The sequence below is a fragment of the Chaetodon auriga genome, chromosome 1 (genome assembly GCF_051107435.1).
Source record: "Chaetodon auriga isolate fChaAug3 chromosome 1, fChaAug3.hap1, whole genome shotgun sequence".
Classification (NCBI taxonomy): domain Eukaryota; kingdom Metazoa; phylum Chordata; class Actinopteri; order Chaetodontiformes; family Chaetodontidae; genus Chaetodon; species Chaetodon auriga.
This window is the reverse complement of record NC_135074.1, coordinates 25323921-25337315: the sequence shown is the minus strand read 5'-3', so window position 1 is coordinate 25337315 and position 13395 is coordinate 25323921. Positions and strand designations below refer to the sequence as shown.

General features: G+C 43.9%; 1 protein-coding gene across 1 annotated transcript; it reads left to right on the top strand.

Annotated features, from left to right (window-relative positions):
- The first annotated feature begins 678 nt into the window (after positions 1 to 678).
- Positions 679 to 10911, top strand: leo1 (LEO1 homolog, Paf1/RNA polymerase II complex component). Its single transcript, XM_076731658.1, has 14 exons — positions 679 to 774; positions 2094 to 2242; positions 2703 to 2992; positions 4480 to 4688; positions 5036 to 5140; positions 5271 to 5362; positions 5572 to 5720; positions 5976 to 6060; positions 6185 to 6279; positions 6371 to 6505; positions 7948 to 8083; positions 9708 to 9900; positions 10030 to 10127; positions 10415 to 10911. Exons 1-14 carry the CDS (start codon positions 717 to 719, stop codon positions 10526 to 10528), a joined length of 1908 nt encoding a protein of 635 aa, XP_076587773.1. The 5' UTR covers positions 679 to 716; the 3' UTR covers positions 10529 to 10911.
- The last annotated feature ends 2484 nt before the right edge of the window (positions 10912 to 13395 follow it).

Here is a 13395-nt window from a genome sequence, read left to right as displayed (position 1 = left end):
CCAAGGAAGGACACGAAGCAATGACAATAAAGCGACAGTCGAAAATGTGCTTTAAAAGACAAAAACTAAGGCATCCCTGCAACATTCCTGGTGGAACTGTTATACTTCCAAGTCTGTCTTTAGTAACTCATTTCTAAATTGTTTTTTAAGTAATCTTCTACATCATCACAATAACAATGCAGTAATGTTTCTATTGTGAACCATAGTGTCGCTTCACACTGCTGCTACTGATACACATCATCATCATCGAGACACATGATACATGTGCCAATACATAATCAATTACATTCAGATTTTGCTGAAAGAAATAATTAATAAAATGAAATGAAAAAGGACAGCCAAGTTTTAACTTAAGCTATGAATTTTTCACTCACTGGATGTGAGATGTACTTCTTCATTTTGAACTTTATAAGACTTTACAAATATTATGAATTACTTTTAAGAAGCTATGTGGATTTTTGGCTGCTTAGTTATTTTATATACATAGGAATATATTCAAACGAGAAAAACATTTCTCAAACATGAAATCATTTCATTTATTAGAGCTTTTCATGTTGAGACAACCAGGCCATGAGTTTACCGTGGTGTATTCCGCCTCCTTGTGGCTGTTAACGCTCACTACATCTGCATGTCCGCCTCTGCTTGAACCCGGAAACAAAACCGTCAACGCTAACGATCACTTCCTGTAGGTCACGTTTTACCACAGTTTGGAAGAAATGGCGGACATGGACGAATTGTTCGGGAGTGATGGAGACAGCGACAATGACCAGCGAGGTAACGACGTCTTTCAGCCGTTGAAAGTCTTATTTGTGTACCAAGTTAGCAAAGTTAGCTTATTAGTTTGTCGTGATGTAAAGTTAAAGTAGAAAATGTCCTTTCCCTGACGGTAGTCGGGACAAGTGGAACCTGCACGTTACATTACACTAATTTGTCTCAGTTATATGCATGATCAGGATACTTTCTAAACAATTCCGTCGAAAGTAGTAAACGTTTGTTCTATTCTTCATTCAGCTAGTTAGCTTTTTTGTTTGCTAGCTAGCTAGCTAGCGTTAACAAGCTAACTTAAATAACATGTTCGTGAAAGGGATGAATCTCTCTCTTAGCTGGATGCCGATATAACTAATGATTGCAATAGCATTATAGTATTTCTCAAGCACATGTTCTGATCAGTTAGCATTATTGTGCGTGAAAATAACGCTCAAAATGGTTAAATCGTGCTTTCAGGTTTGATTTAAATTAGCTGCTAGCTAGCTGTTTACCAGCCAGTGCATCATTGTCACTAACGTGAAATTTCCTTATGCACAGTTCGGTAACGTTAGCGAGCCGTTGAAAGGCATCAGTTCAGTGTGAGAGAGTTTAAATTGTTTGTTTCTTTATTCAATTAGCCGTAACAGTACTTTAAGCTAAGAGCCTAATCTCTGTGTGGTCTACAGACAGTGTCGTTTAAATGTCATGCCATAAAAACACAACTTTATGCTGTAAAATAGTCATTCAAAACTTTTTTCATGTGCACATACCCAGTATGTAGCTTAGTTATGGTATGTGCTCAGGTGGGCAACATGGACAAAATCCTTTACTACAGTATATAATTTTTCATCTTGATATACAATCTGCTCAACTTTTACATAGATATCAATGTTGAGTTTTGATCAGCGCTGTCAGTGAGGCACTAATTTAACTATGTGTTTATTATTGAGGTTGTACTTTGCAGTAGCCTTGTCAGCATAATGCAGTCCAGGAAAACACATTAGAAGTAAACTAAAATCTGAACCTCCTCCACAGACTTACTGGCTTTTCACATCCTGCCATCTGTTTGGCTGCACGCTTGTCTGGGATATTATCCCTTGCAGCAGTACTGCTGGGCAAATATTTTGGCATTATGACAGAATCAGACTACTTAAATTGATTAAATATTCATGTTTGAAAGGTTCTGATGGTTGCCTGGAATAGTTGGAAAGAGAAGATTTACACATCGGTGCATTAATACTGTGGTAGTACATGAGTAAGTTCATTAAGAAATGAATCTGAGAGAATGTATAAAGCAATCTGTACTGTATGTCAGAAGAAAAACGGTCTGCTTTATTGTGTTTCAGAGTCTGGCTCTGGCTCCGGTTCAGACTCAGAGCAGGAGAGACCCCGATCCGCCAGCAACGCTTCAGGCAGCGGCAGCGACAGTGAGAGGGAACGAGATGATGATGATGAAGAGGACGGCCAGGAGGCAGGAAAACCCAGTATGAATAAGGTCTGTGCTTTTGTTTGACAGGTAACAAAACAATGTGGATCTTAGTCTCGCAGTGCAAGAGTAGACAACAGTCAAACATGCCCATGTCAAATTCATCGTAGCTCCTATTTAGCCCACATCCAACAACATGCAAGTCAAATGTTGCTTCAGCTCATAAAAACAGGCACAGAAGGCCATAATTAAAGTAAAATAATAACCTGCTTGATAATAATAGTAAAAGTATATAGATAAAAGTAAGAATGAAAATACAATACAGACTTCAGAAAACCAATTATGTGGAACATGTGTTGCAAAATTCTAAGATGAAATGTTAAAAAATGGGTTAAATAACAGGTATCATGTGAGTAAAAGTGTCTACTTTTTTCCCAGCAGCATATTAATCCTACCTTTGTATGCATTTAGTGATGATGACAGTCTGCACATCAGGCTAAACTTACTTACCTTTCTTTCTCCCCAATAGGAGCTGTTCGGAGACGATAGCGAGGATGAGCAACACAGTCAGCACAGCGGCAGCGACAACCAGTCCGAACGGTCGGGGAACCAGTCGGACGCCAGCATGCACTCAGACCAGGGGGACAATGATCACTCTGATGCAGAGCAGCACAGCGGCTCGGAGCACGGCCATCGAGATGAGGACGAAGACGAGGAGGACGGGGGCCACCGCTCAGACGGAGGAAGCCCGGCCGGCAGCGGGATGTCCGGGCCGGGGAGCCCTCACTCTGAGAGGGGCAGTGTCCGTTCAGACAGAAGGTACGCCAGCACCCCTGAGATAGCTTTAGATGATTGAATTATGTTTTCATTAGTGTATAGTCACATGAAACCAAGAATCAGGGTGATTTCTTGATATCTACCGAGGGAGCAGGTCCTCTTCCATGAAGCCTGCCATGTTTCTACAGTAGCCCAGAAAGGACAAACCAAGCACTGGCTCTAGAGAGCACTTAGTGTTTTTTACATTACCTGAAGGCCACCATAGGTTCTCCTAAATGCTTGGAAGGGGAGGATGAGGGGAGGCGTATTCAGCTGGTTGCAATCTGCCACCTCACCACTAGATGCCCCCAGATCCCTTAGACTGGACCTTTAAACATGCCGGATATGTTTTACTGTACATGGTGACACACTGAAATCTGAAATCTGTTGACATTTAAGAAAGCGAAGTAAGAAAAGTTTTAATTATGTGGCACTTTTTAAAACACACACTTACAAAGTGACTGACACATGCAAAGATGAAAGTGTGTTAATGAATAAGCTAAAAAATCCATTACAATATAAAACACAGCACAACTGTCAATTAGTCTTTTTCAGTCATCAGATCGTATTTGACATTTCAGTCCGTCTAGTCCTCAGTAACCTTTACTGTTTTGTCACTTTTGTTAAACTTGTTTCTCATAAGGTTTGATCTTATTATCTAATGGAAAGCACAGGTTGAATCATTAAGAATGCAGCTTCGCCCCAAAGTGTTCAGTCTAGTGGTCTGATGGTATCAATCGAAGGAAAACATCCAGATCAGTTCTAATGCAGAATTAAATCAAATTCATTTTGACGCTAATGTGAAGCATTTTTATGTCATCAGATACATGCCAAAAGGAATCAGTCAGTAAGTCAGCTGCTCGGGTCTTTGATGCATACTGAGCTGTATTTATCATTGCGGGGCGTATGGCTTTTAGCTAGTTAGCTCGTTGGTTTTAGACTGAAGCTCATATTGCTGCTATAAATAAACCTGCAGTCTAGCGGAAACATCAGTGTTCCCCATACATTACATACTTGCCGCGCTACAGTTTCACGCCGCCATCCCCCTGCATATAACTGACACACACACACACACGCACACACACTCACGATCCCACCAAGTCCTGACTGTACTCTGCGGTGTGGTCCTGACATGACACCGCTAAGGACACTGAACTGGTGCATTGGGGGAAAAAAAGCACCCTATAATATTTGGTGTCCTCTTCTCTGTCAAAGAAAATAAAGATTTTGGTAATTTTTTATGTTTAAAACGACATTTTAATCCTGTCTTTATTCATCAACAATATTGCACGTTGATGCAGTTAGCGTTGCAGACGTTGGTGCTGTTTCGTCATCGTCTCGTTTCAGTCATGGAAAAAAGGTTATTGACCAGCATGATTAGTGATAGTTTACTGAACTAAATGAACACTAATGTGATTGCACCATAAACTGCCCAGCCTGTGTTGTTGTTACGTGACACTCTGTGGTCATGTCTGTTTGATTTGAACCAGTGTGCACAGTGATCCTGGCACTCCGCAGTCGGGCCCGGGCACCCCTCACTCTGACGGAGAAGCTTCTGGCAGGGAGAACCAGTCAGATGACGAGAAGTGGGACAGAGGGGCGAAGAGCGACCAGTCAGAGGATGAGGAGGAGAAACGTCATTACTCCGATGAAGAGAGAGAGAACTCTGACGACGAGGGGCCGAGGAACAGGAAGTCAGGTACGCCCAGGTTCTGGTGTTAAACGTGGAGGGAATATTGAGCACGAACCGCATCGTGAGCCAGCCGTCTGTGTTAATCTTGACACGTTAGATTTTGTGGAAGAGGATTAGGGCCATATGTGAAAATTTGATCCTGCGCTCTGAGGTTAATCTCAGAACTCCGAGATTAATACGAGCTTAATTTTCCTCTTGGGCTTTTTGCACGTGGTAATGATCCCTTTTCATTCACTGTCAGATGTCTTCATGTGAACTAGCTTATGCTAAAGGTATAGGGCACATGATTATGCTAATGCTGCTGTGTGGAAATCATACTGTTTTCATCTCCTGTCGTGATTTTGTTTCTGCAGGTTCTGCAAAGGGCAGCGATAGCGAAGATGATTTCCTCAGACAGAAAAACAAAGTGAAAGACGCCTCCGATTCCGACTCAGACAGTGATATTGGAAGAAAGAAACGTAAGAAACCAGGATATTTCTGCAGGAAGCCTGACCTTGTTGAGTTTTGATTTTATTAAATACAGCTGAACATTCATTTTTATTGCACTTAGGTACTTTAAAGTACTCCCTCTTCCGTCCTATTTTACAGCAAAGACGGCAGCAGATGACCTGTTTGGAGAGGCTGACGACATCTCTTCAGACAGCGATGCGGAGAAGCCTCCGACCCCGGGCCAGCCCCTGGTATCTGTTTGACCTCTCGCTCTCTGTCTCTTTCCTCCACTGATCATCGAGCCTCTTTAATTGTGCCGAGTCCTTTTTACAAGAGTTCCCAAATCTCTTTTTCTCGGAGCCTCTCGCTAAGCCTCTCTGAGCTGATCCCTGTTATCATGGGTCATTGAATCATACAGTGTTTTTTGAAATGTTCTCTTCCTCTCTGTGTGTGTGTCCAGGACACAGAGGATGGGATGGAGGGGGAGCAGGCAGAAGAGGAGCCTGCCCCAGAAACTCGCATTGAAGTAGAAATCCCAAAAGTCAGCACAGACCTGGGATCTGACCTTTATTTTGTCAAGCTGCCCAACTTCCTGTCTGTGGAGCCCAGGTCAGAACCTTGGCACCGTCAGTAAATACAGAATAAACGCATCATCGTACTTGAAGTCCTTTTTGAAATGTTTAAAAAAGATAAAAAAATTGCACAAAAAGACGATGAGGAAACACTTTGAATAGACATTAAGGAGCTTATGCTTAAGTTTTCTTTGTAGAGTTCAGCTAAACATGTTGGCTCTTAATGACCATAAAGCCCCTGTTTAACCTAAAAATATATTTATTTAGATTTTCATTCAATCTCTTTTTATAGACCTTTTGATCCTCAGTACTATGAGGATGAATTTGAGGATGAAGAAATGCTGGATGAAGAGGGACGGACCAGGCTCAAGCTGAAGGTACGCAATCCAGGTCATATGGAGAAAATATATAAAAGTCAGGAGTATATAATGCTCGTCAGTACAGTCGGGAGCGGTTTTGTTATCGAGAGAGTGACCAGAGTTTATTCTTTCTGTCTCACAGGTGGAGAATACGATTCGGTGGAGAGTCAAGAGAGACGAGGAGGGAAATGAAGCACGAGAGAGCAACGCGCGCATCGTCAAATGGTCCGACGGCAGGTGTGTATTACGTCAAGCATTACACCGTGAACAGGACGTGCTCTGTACTCTCCGTGCTTTTCAAATGCCTTTTATTTTTTTCTTGCCGCAGCATGTCCCTCCACCTGGGGAACGAAGTGTTCGATGTTTACAAAGCGCCTCTCCAGGGAGACCACAACCACTTGTTCATCCGACAGGGCACAGGACTGCAGGGACAGGCTGTGTTCAAAACCAAGCTCACATTCAGGTAGTACTGTAACATGCCATTGTTGCACTGGTGACAGGCTGCTATTAAGACCCAAGTTTCACACCGACTGAGTTGCCAGGGATACTCCTCCTCTGTCTGGCTCTCTGACAGCCGTGCATGCACTGAATAAGCCCCGGGCTGCCTCTTAATTCCAAACAACAACAATAGCAGCCTTCATTCAAGCTCCATTCAGAAATGTACTCTATGCTGTAAGTCCCTAGATCACATTGTACAAGCTGCCCAGGTTTCTCCCAATAAGAAGTAAGCCTCTTATCACCCCCCAAGTCCACCTGGATGTTCTGTCTTCTCAGACCACATGGGTCTAGTAGGACACTGGCCAAAGCTGCTTTAATGCACAACGGCCGTCCACGCTGCACATTACCATTAGTTTGGATTGAGTATTATCATCAGAGGAGAGTTTTGATGAGGATTAGAGCCGAAGCCGCTCAGGGTACTAGCGGTTAGGACTCATTGTTTTTGTTTTAAAGAGGAGCTTTAGGCAACTTCACAAAAACACTCGAGCAAGATGGATCCAGAGTTACGGCTTAGTCTGTTAATGCTCAGCTTGCTAAACAACAACAAAAATATTTAGGAAATGAGACACATGCATGCTCTCATTCACTGCAACATTTTCATGCTTCCATAGGCTTCTAGTGGTCTCAGGGCAGGATCGTGAATCAGTTAAAGGTTAAATCATAACACGTTTTAACAAATATGTTGCAAAAAATATCTCTAATGTCACAAAAGAGCTTTGTGTGCGTGATAATTTAGGGAGTTTTTTTTTCTCCTTGAGTGAAATTGGGCCATTTTTATTAGAGGATGACGAAGCTGAGACAGCAGTAAATGTTGGTATCTATGCAGGCAAAAGCAGTAACATGCTGATTCCACTGAAACGGCTGTGATACCAAAACATCAAACAGGCTGTTTCATAAAAACAGTGGTGAGGTTGAGGATCGACTGGTTGGGTGAATGTAGGTGTGTGATGTTTAAAGGTGCCCTGTGGAGTTTTTCTGCAAGCAGTGCTTTGAGTATTTCTCTGCAAAAACACTCTGTGTGTGCGTGCTTGAGTTTGAACGTGTTGAATGAATTTCCATCCACACAAAACGGCTGCTTTCTTGAATATTAATGTACATGCTTTACGTCCTGGTTTGCTGGCTAATTTTCTTCCTCTGGCTCACTGATAACCCGTTGCTTTTATTGCTTTCTTGCTAAGCTAACTGTCACCAACTATCAATCACTGGAGGAGCATGAAACAGTTGGCAGGAATATGCATCACATGGCCTGCATGCATGAGATGGAAAGACAATTAAGCTTTTCTAGTAAATTACCCCCAGAAAAGAAATAAACGAAGATGGAAATCCAAGACAGTGTAAAACTGTCTTCATGTTTGAAGGAATTATTCACTAAAAAAGCACTGACGTGGTGCTCTTGTCTATTTCCAGGCCTCACTCCACAGACAGCGCCACCCACAGGAAGATGACCTTGTCTCTGGCCGACCGCTGCTCCAAGACGCAGAAGATCAGAATCCTCCCCATGGCGGGGCGAGATCCCGAGTCGCATCGCAACGAAATGATCAAGGTAACACGCTCTGTCCATCTGTGCTGTTGAGTTTGTCTTTCCTCAGCCGTGTCTGAGAACACTTCTGTTACCCCAGAGATGCAGAAAATGGGAGGGCAGGGGGTTGCAGGGGGTCGCATGAGGCCAGCTGTTGACACACATCATGCCTGGTTACATAAAGACATAACCTGACGAGCTTACATAATGAGGTCACATAGTGGCCCGTGGAGTGGAAATAGTGTCAGCAAGTCTGGGGAAGGGGGGCGGGCGGTTGTGTATCAACTGTCAACTCAAACAAGTCCTGCTGGTGGCATAGTTTATAGTTTCACTGTGCTCAGCGCTCACCTGAGCCGGTGTGACTACCTGGTGAAGATGTGCAGCGCTGTTGATTTTAGAAACACAAGCTTGATCTCTGCGTGCCAGATTTTCCTCATACCCACATGTTTACATGCTTTACACTCATCACTTTTCATGTCAGCGTAGTCTAACTTCTGCACGGTTTGTGACTTCAGGAGTAAAATACAGAAAACAGAGCTACACGTGCTTTCCTCATTATTTGCAGTTGGACTTGCCAGTTGCATTTGTACTGGCATTAAAGTACAACAGAAGGTTAAGAAATTTGTTGTTTTTTGTTTGTTTTTCATTGGACATCTTAATTAGGATTGAAAAGAGCCGATAAAGCAGCTTTTTCTTCAAAAGTACAGCTTATTCAGCTGGGGGATGACTTGAAACGGGTTTGGCTAGCTAGCTGTAGCTAATCGGCCGCCAAAATCGACAGATGGAGAAGGGTAAATAAAAAAAGAAAAAGAAAATTTGTAGTCTTCGACAATGGAATGTTTTAAGGTTTTCCTGCTTGATGATACTCTGATGATTCATGATTCCCAGATCTGTCAGACCAGGGCTTCACGCTGCTCGAACCCTTTGATTTACAGTGTATTTTCAGAATTAGATGCATCCCACGTGCTTCCAACATCTTGAGCTTAACTGCAGCCTCAGAACTTTAACTTTAAGCCCACTCTCCCTCTTCTGTCCTTTCTCCACCTTGAGCCGTCTGTTTAAGATCGAGTACTTTAGTAATCCCAGCAGGAAGTTGCTTTGTTACTGCAGTCATGTTACATCAATCACAAAACAATGAGCAGGATGAGAGCACTCGAGGAGGTAGATGTGAAACAAAGTAGAGTAAAAACCATAAATAGCAGACTGACCTTTGAGGAAAGAAACAGAACGGTTTGTTCCAAGTTTAATATGAATTTATTACCATACACTGACGGCACACGTAGTATTTAATTAATGCTGACTAATATCTAAACGATAGCTGAACCTCATAATGCGTAATGTCCTGTATAATCATTAATGTCATGTTTGATAAAAGAAAAAACGTTTTAGTTGATAACGAATGAAAAAACTGAACTGCAGCCTGAAAATGATGCAATGAGCTTCCTGAAAAAGTTCTTTAAAGAAATAACTGACCAAACCTGTAAACCTGGTCTCTGCTATTAAGCTCTTTGTGGACGGCTGACTGCTTCCTACCTCTTCAGCACTCATCACTGAAGCACTGTACGGTGAATTTTAAAATGAACCAGCTGGGAAACGACATATCTGCCTTGAAGCTTAACATAATTCCCACCGGCGTCTCTCCTGGCAGAAAGAGGAGGAGCGGCTGCGAGCTTCCATCCGCAGAGAGTCCCAGCAGAGGAGGATGAGGGAGAAGCAGCACCAGAGAGGCCTGAGCAGCAGTTACCTGGAGCCCGACCGCTACGATGACGAGGAGGAGGGCGAGGAAGCCATCAGCCTGGCGGCCATCAAGAGCAAATACAAGGGAGGAGGAGGCCTGAGAGGTGAGGACGACTGGATGTTATATGTACCCCAGCCACTTTCTCTTTTCATTCCCTCCCACAACTGCTTCTGTGAAGTCACTGAGGTCTAATGAAGATCTCTTTTTTCTGCTCCCTCTCCACTCAATCCAGAGGAGCGAGCGAGGATCTACTCATCAGACAGCGATGAAGGCTCTGACGACGACAAGGCCCAGAGGCTAATGAAGGCCAAGAAGCTCGACAGCGATGAGGTAAGTGTAGCATCCTGCTTCACCAACAGGGGGCAGTGTGATGCAGGACACTGTGCAGGCTAAAAACGCCAACTTGCCACATTACCCTCATGTGAACTGAACACGACGGCAGAAACTAAGAGTCCTTTTTAAAGAACAAACATACAGCTGTGCTGCCGCCACAAATAAAAATGCAACTGTAATGTGACGAACTGAAAGTACGGAGAAGCTGTACAGAACGTCTGCTGCCGTCAGCACGGCTGACACTCCGCATCAGAGCCTCACCTCTCCCCCCCTGTTCTGTGCAGGAGGGCGAGGGATCGGGCAAGAGAAAGGCAGAGGACGATGAAGAAATGTCCACCAAGAAGGCCAAGAAATATGTCATCAGCGACGAAGAGGAGGAGGAAGACGACGACGAATAATTCACTTTTTTTTTAATCATTCCACTGTATTATCAGTGCTCAGCCCACATGGCATATAAACAGCCATATTTTGGTTTTGTAGATTTTCTTAAGACCCGTGTGTGTGTGTGTGTGTGTGTGTGAGAGAGAGAGATATTGTGTGTGATTGTGTGTTTGCTTGTTTATGTTGTGTACAGCAGAGGTGAGGAATAAAGAAATGGTTGTCTTATGTAACCAAAGCTTCCCAAGGCCCCTTTATCTTTTTTACCATTATGATTCATATGCATGAATCACACTGTTGTGAGATTATGAAACGTACTGCTTAGTCCAGTTTCCAAACAAAAAGGAGGCTAATGGGATACATGTTGTAGGTTGATTTGAGATTAAATTGGGTACATGGTGTGACGCCTGCCCTGTGCTCTTTCCATCACTCACGTAAGAAAGCGCAGCATTGACCAGTGTTTCATCAGCGTACCAGTTTAGCTTTCAAGTTCATGCAGTTCATGTGGATGAAAAAGTGCCCTTGGGGGAAAGAGCTGGAGAGGGTTGCTGGGGGACCGCCGTTGAAAGAACCAACTGAACCCACCTGACAGAGTCAAGAGATTAGGGGATTTGGGAATTGAGACAAAGAAGCTGTAAGACTGCGAGAGGTCCAGCCCAGAGGAAAGGGAAGGAGAAGGGGCATCGCTAGGAGTAAAAATAAAAAGGCCAGAGCTCTGCCAAGTATCCACAACTTGAGCACACTGCTACCGCTGTGATTGGTCAGCTGTCAAGCTCATGTTTTACAGGGTTTTGACAAGAGCTTGTTGGCTTTCCAACCAAGGACCATGATGGAAATAAGTGCATAGTTTTACTGTTTTTATCCTCAACTACTTATGTTATATTCCTGACCTGCTGTATTTACCTTGGAAACCAAAAGTTCACAGCTCTCAAATAAATTTCACAAACATGCTAATGTGGAAGCTAAGATAAAATGTTCATCTGGGTTTAGCATGCTAACATGGGCTAATTAGCATGTCATAGTCCTCAAGGAACCATAAATATCTGTACAAAATGTGCAATGTGGCATTTCATGGTGATATCTCTAATGAGATATTTCAAAGTGACGGGCTGGACATTACCACCTGTGTAGCTACACCACTAGTGCTAAAAGTGGATGATGTGAGCTTATTGATAACAGGAAAAAACTTGATGAAAACCACAATAACCAGTGTTTGGTGGCATTATTTCGAATTTACTCAACAGTTTGAACATTATGTAATATGTAGAGAGAGATTTTTACTTAATAGTAAATGTTATCATTCTGTCCTTTGTCATTCAGCCAAACCCTCTTTCAAATTCAAAGCGCGGCCGTATAATGAAAAATATGTATGATAGGATATTGGAGGAGCCTCAAAAAGCACTTCAATCCAGTCAGGTGCGTCAGTCCTCCAGATGTTACAGAGCGAGTGAGCTCGGTGAGTTATTGTGATTGGATCCCCTTTGAGCCACAGTGAGAAGGGAATGTGGAGAACAACAGTCCTGGTTACTGATTCAAGTTCATCAGCCAGAATGACGCACGCACACACACACACACACACACAGGCACACACAGGAGCATTTAGCTCAGTTCCCAGAGATAGATAACAACCCTCGAATCCGACCTCTCCCCCGGCCCTCTCCAGACAAAACTGGCTGTAGCCACCCTGCATACAAAACCAGTAAAACGCTAACCAAGTGATTAAGTAAGAGTTACATAAATCGGCTGCATTCTCTTTCTTGGAAACGGCCTCTCTGTGCCACACACACACACACACACACACTGTTTTGACACAGCCATAGACTACTGTCAGGACAGGGAGAAGTATCAAACACCTCTTGAATGCTGTTCTCACGGGTGTGAGAGAGGTTCTGTCAGGACAGCGGCGTTTAGAAAGAAGCCTTTGGTGTTTTGCAAAGTGTTTGGAATCAGGGAACAGTTCCCTGACATTTCATAATGAAGCTGCTTGGTGGAAACGAGGTTATTGTGCGACTAAACCGCTGATTGCTGAGGGCGACTTGTACCCAGCGGCATTAGCTTTTCTATCATTTCCTCAAAGCGGGCCTGTGTGTTTCTGCAGATGCTTGTACATGCGTGTTTTCCACCGCAGTGAGTAGAAACTGTTCCTCCCTTGTGCAGTGCATGCTAAGCTATATGTAGTGCATGCTATAAATGTTTTATGCAGCTTCATGCAAATGTTGTTGCCCTGAAAGAGGGTGTCGTCAGTCGTGGTGTGCTGCGTTATCTCAGACTGCAGTGGGTTATGTAAACCCAGTTCCACACAGTAAGGAGTGGGGACGGGAGGGGAGGAGAGAGGAGAGGGGGAGGCACTGCTACACACCGTCAGCACTCACTGGAGGGGGATGAGACAGAGGGGAGGGCTGCAGCATTTCACCCTTCTTTTTTGTTTCCCCCTCCCCCCCTTCCATCTCGTCTTTCTCTCTGTTTCACTCGTTTGTCCCGGGTTACCTCGTCTCCCCACCGTCCATCCTGAACCTGGACTGCAACGTCACATTTTCTGCACAGAAAGCACAGACAGCCACAAAAGCAGAGCAGAGGGGGTGTGTTTTCTATTCCTGGAGACTTGCGGTCACACACACACCGATACATGGCTGTGTCGCTTGGACAAACTCTGGTGTCACTCAGGGGTAACATGGCCACCGTTCTGTCAATTAGGCTCGAGGGGAGGCAGCGGCTGGGTCGGTATTAGGCCAGGTGCTTCTCCAAGTAAATGATGTGTTTTCATTCGTCTCAGCCTCCTGTTTCTTTGCCAGCACCGATGCCCTGGTTGACCTGAGTGTGTGTGTGTGTGTGTATACAGATACTACACGTGTATACCTGTTTTGACTGGATGCTCAGATAAGATGTT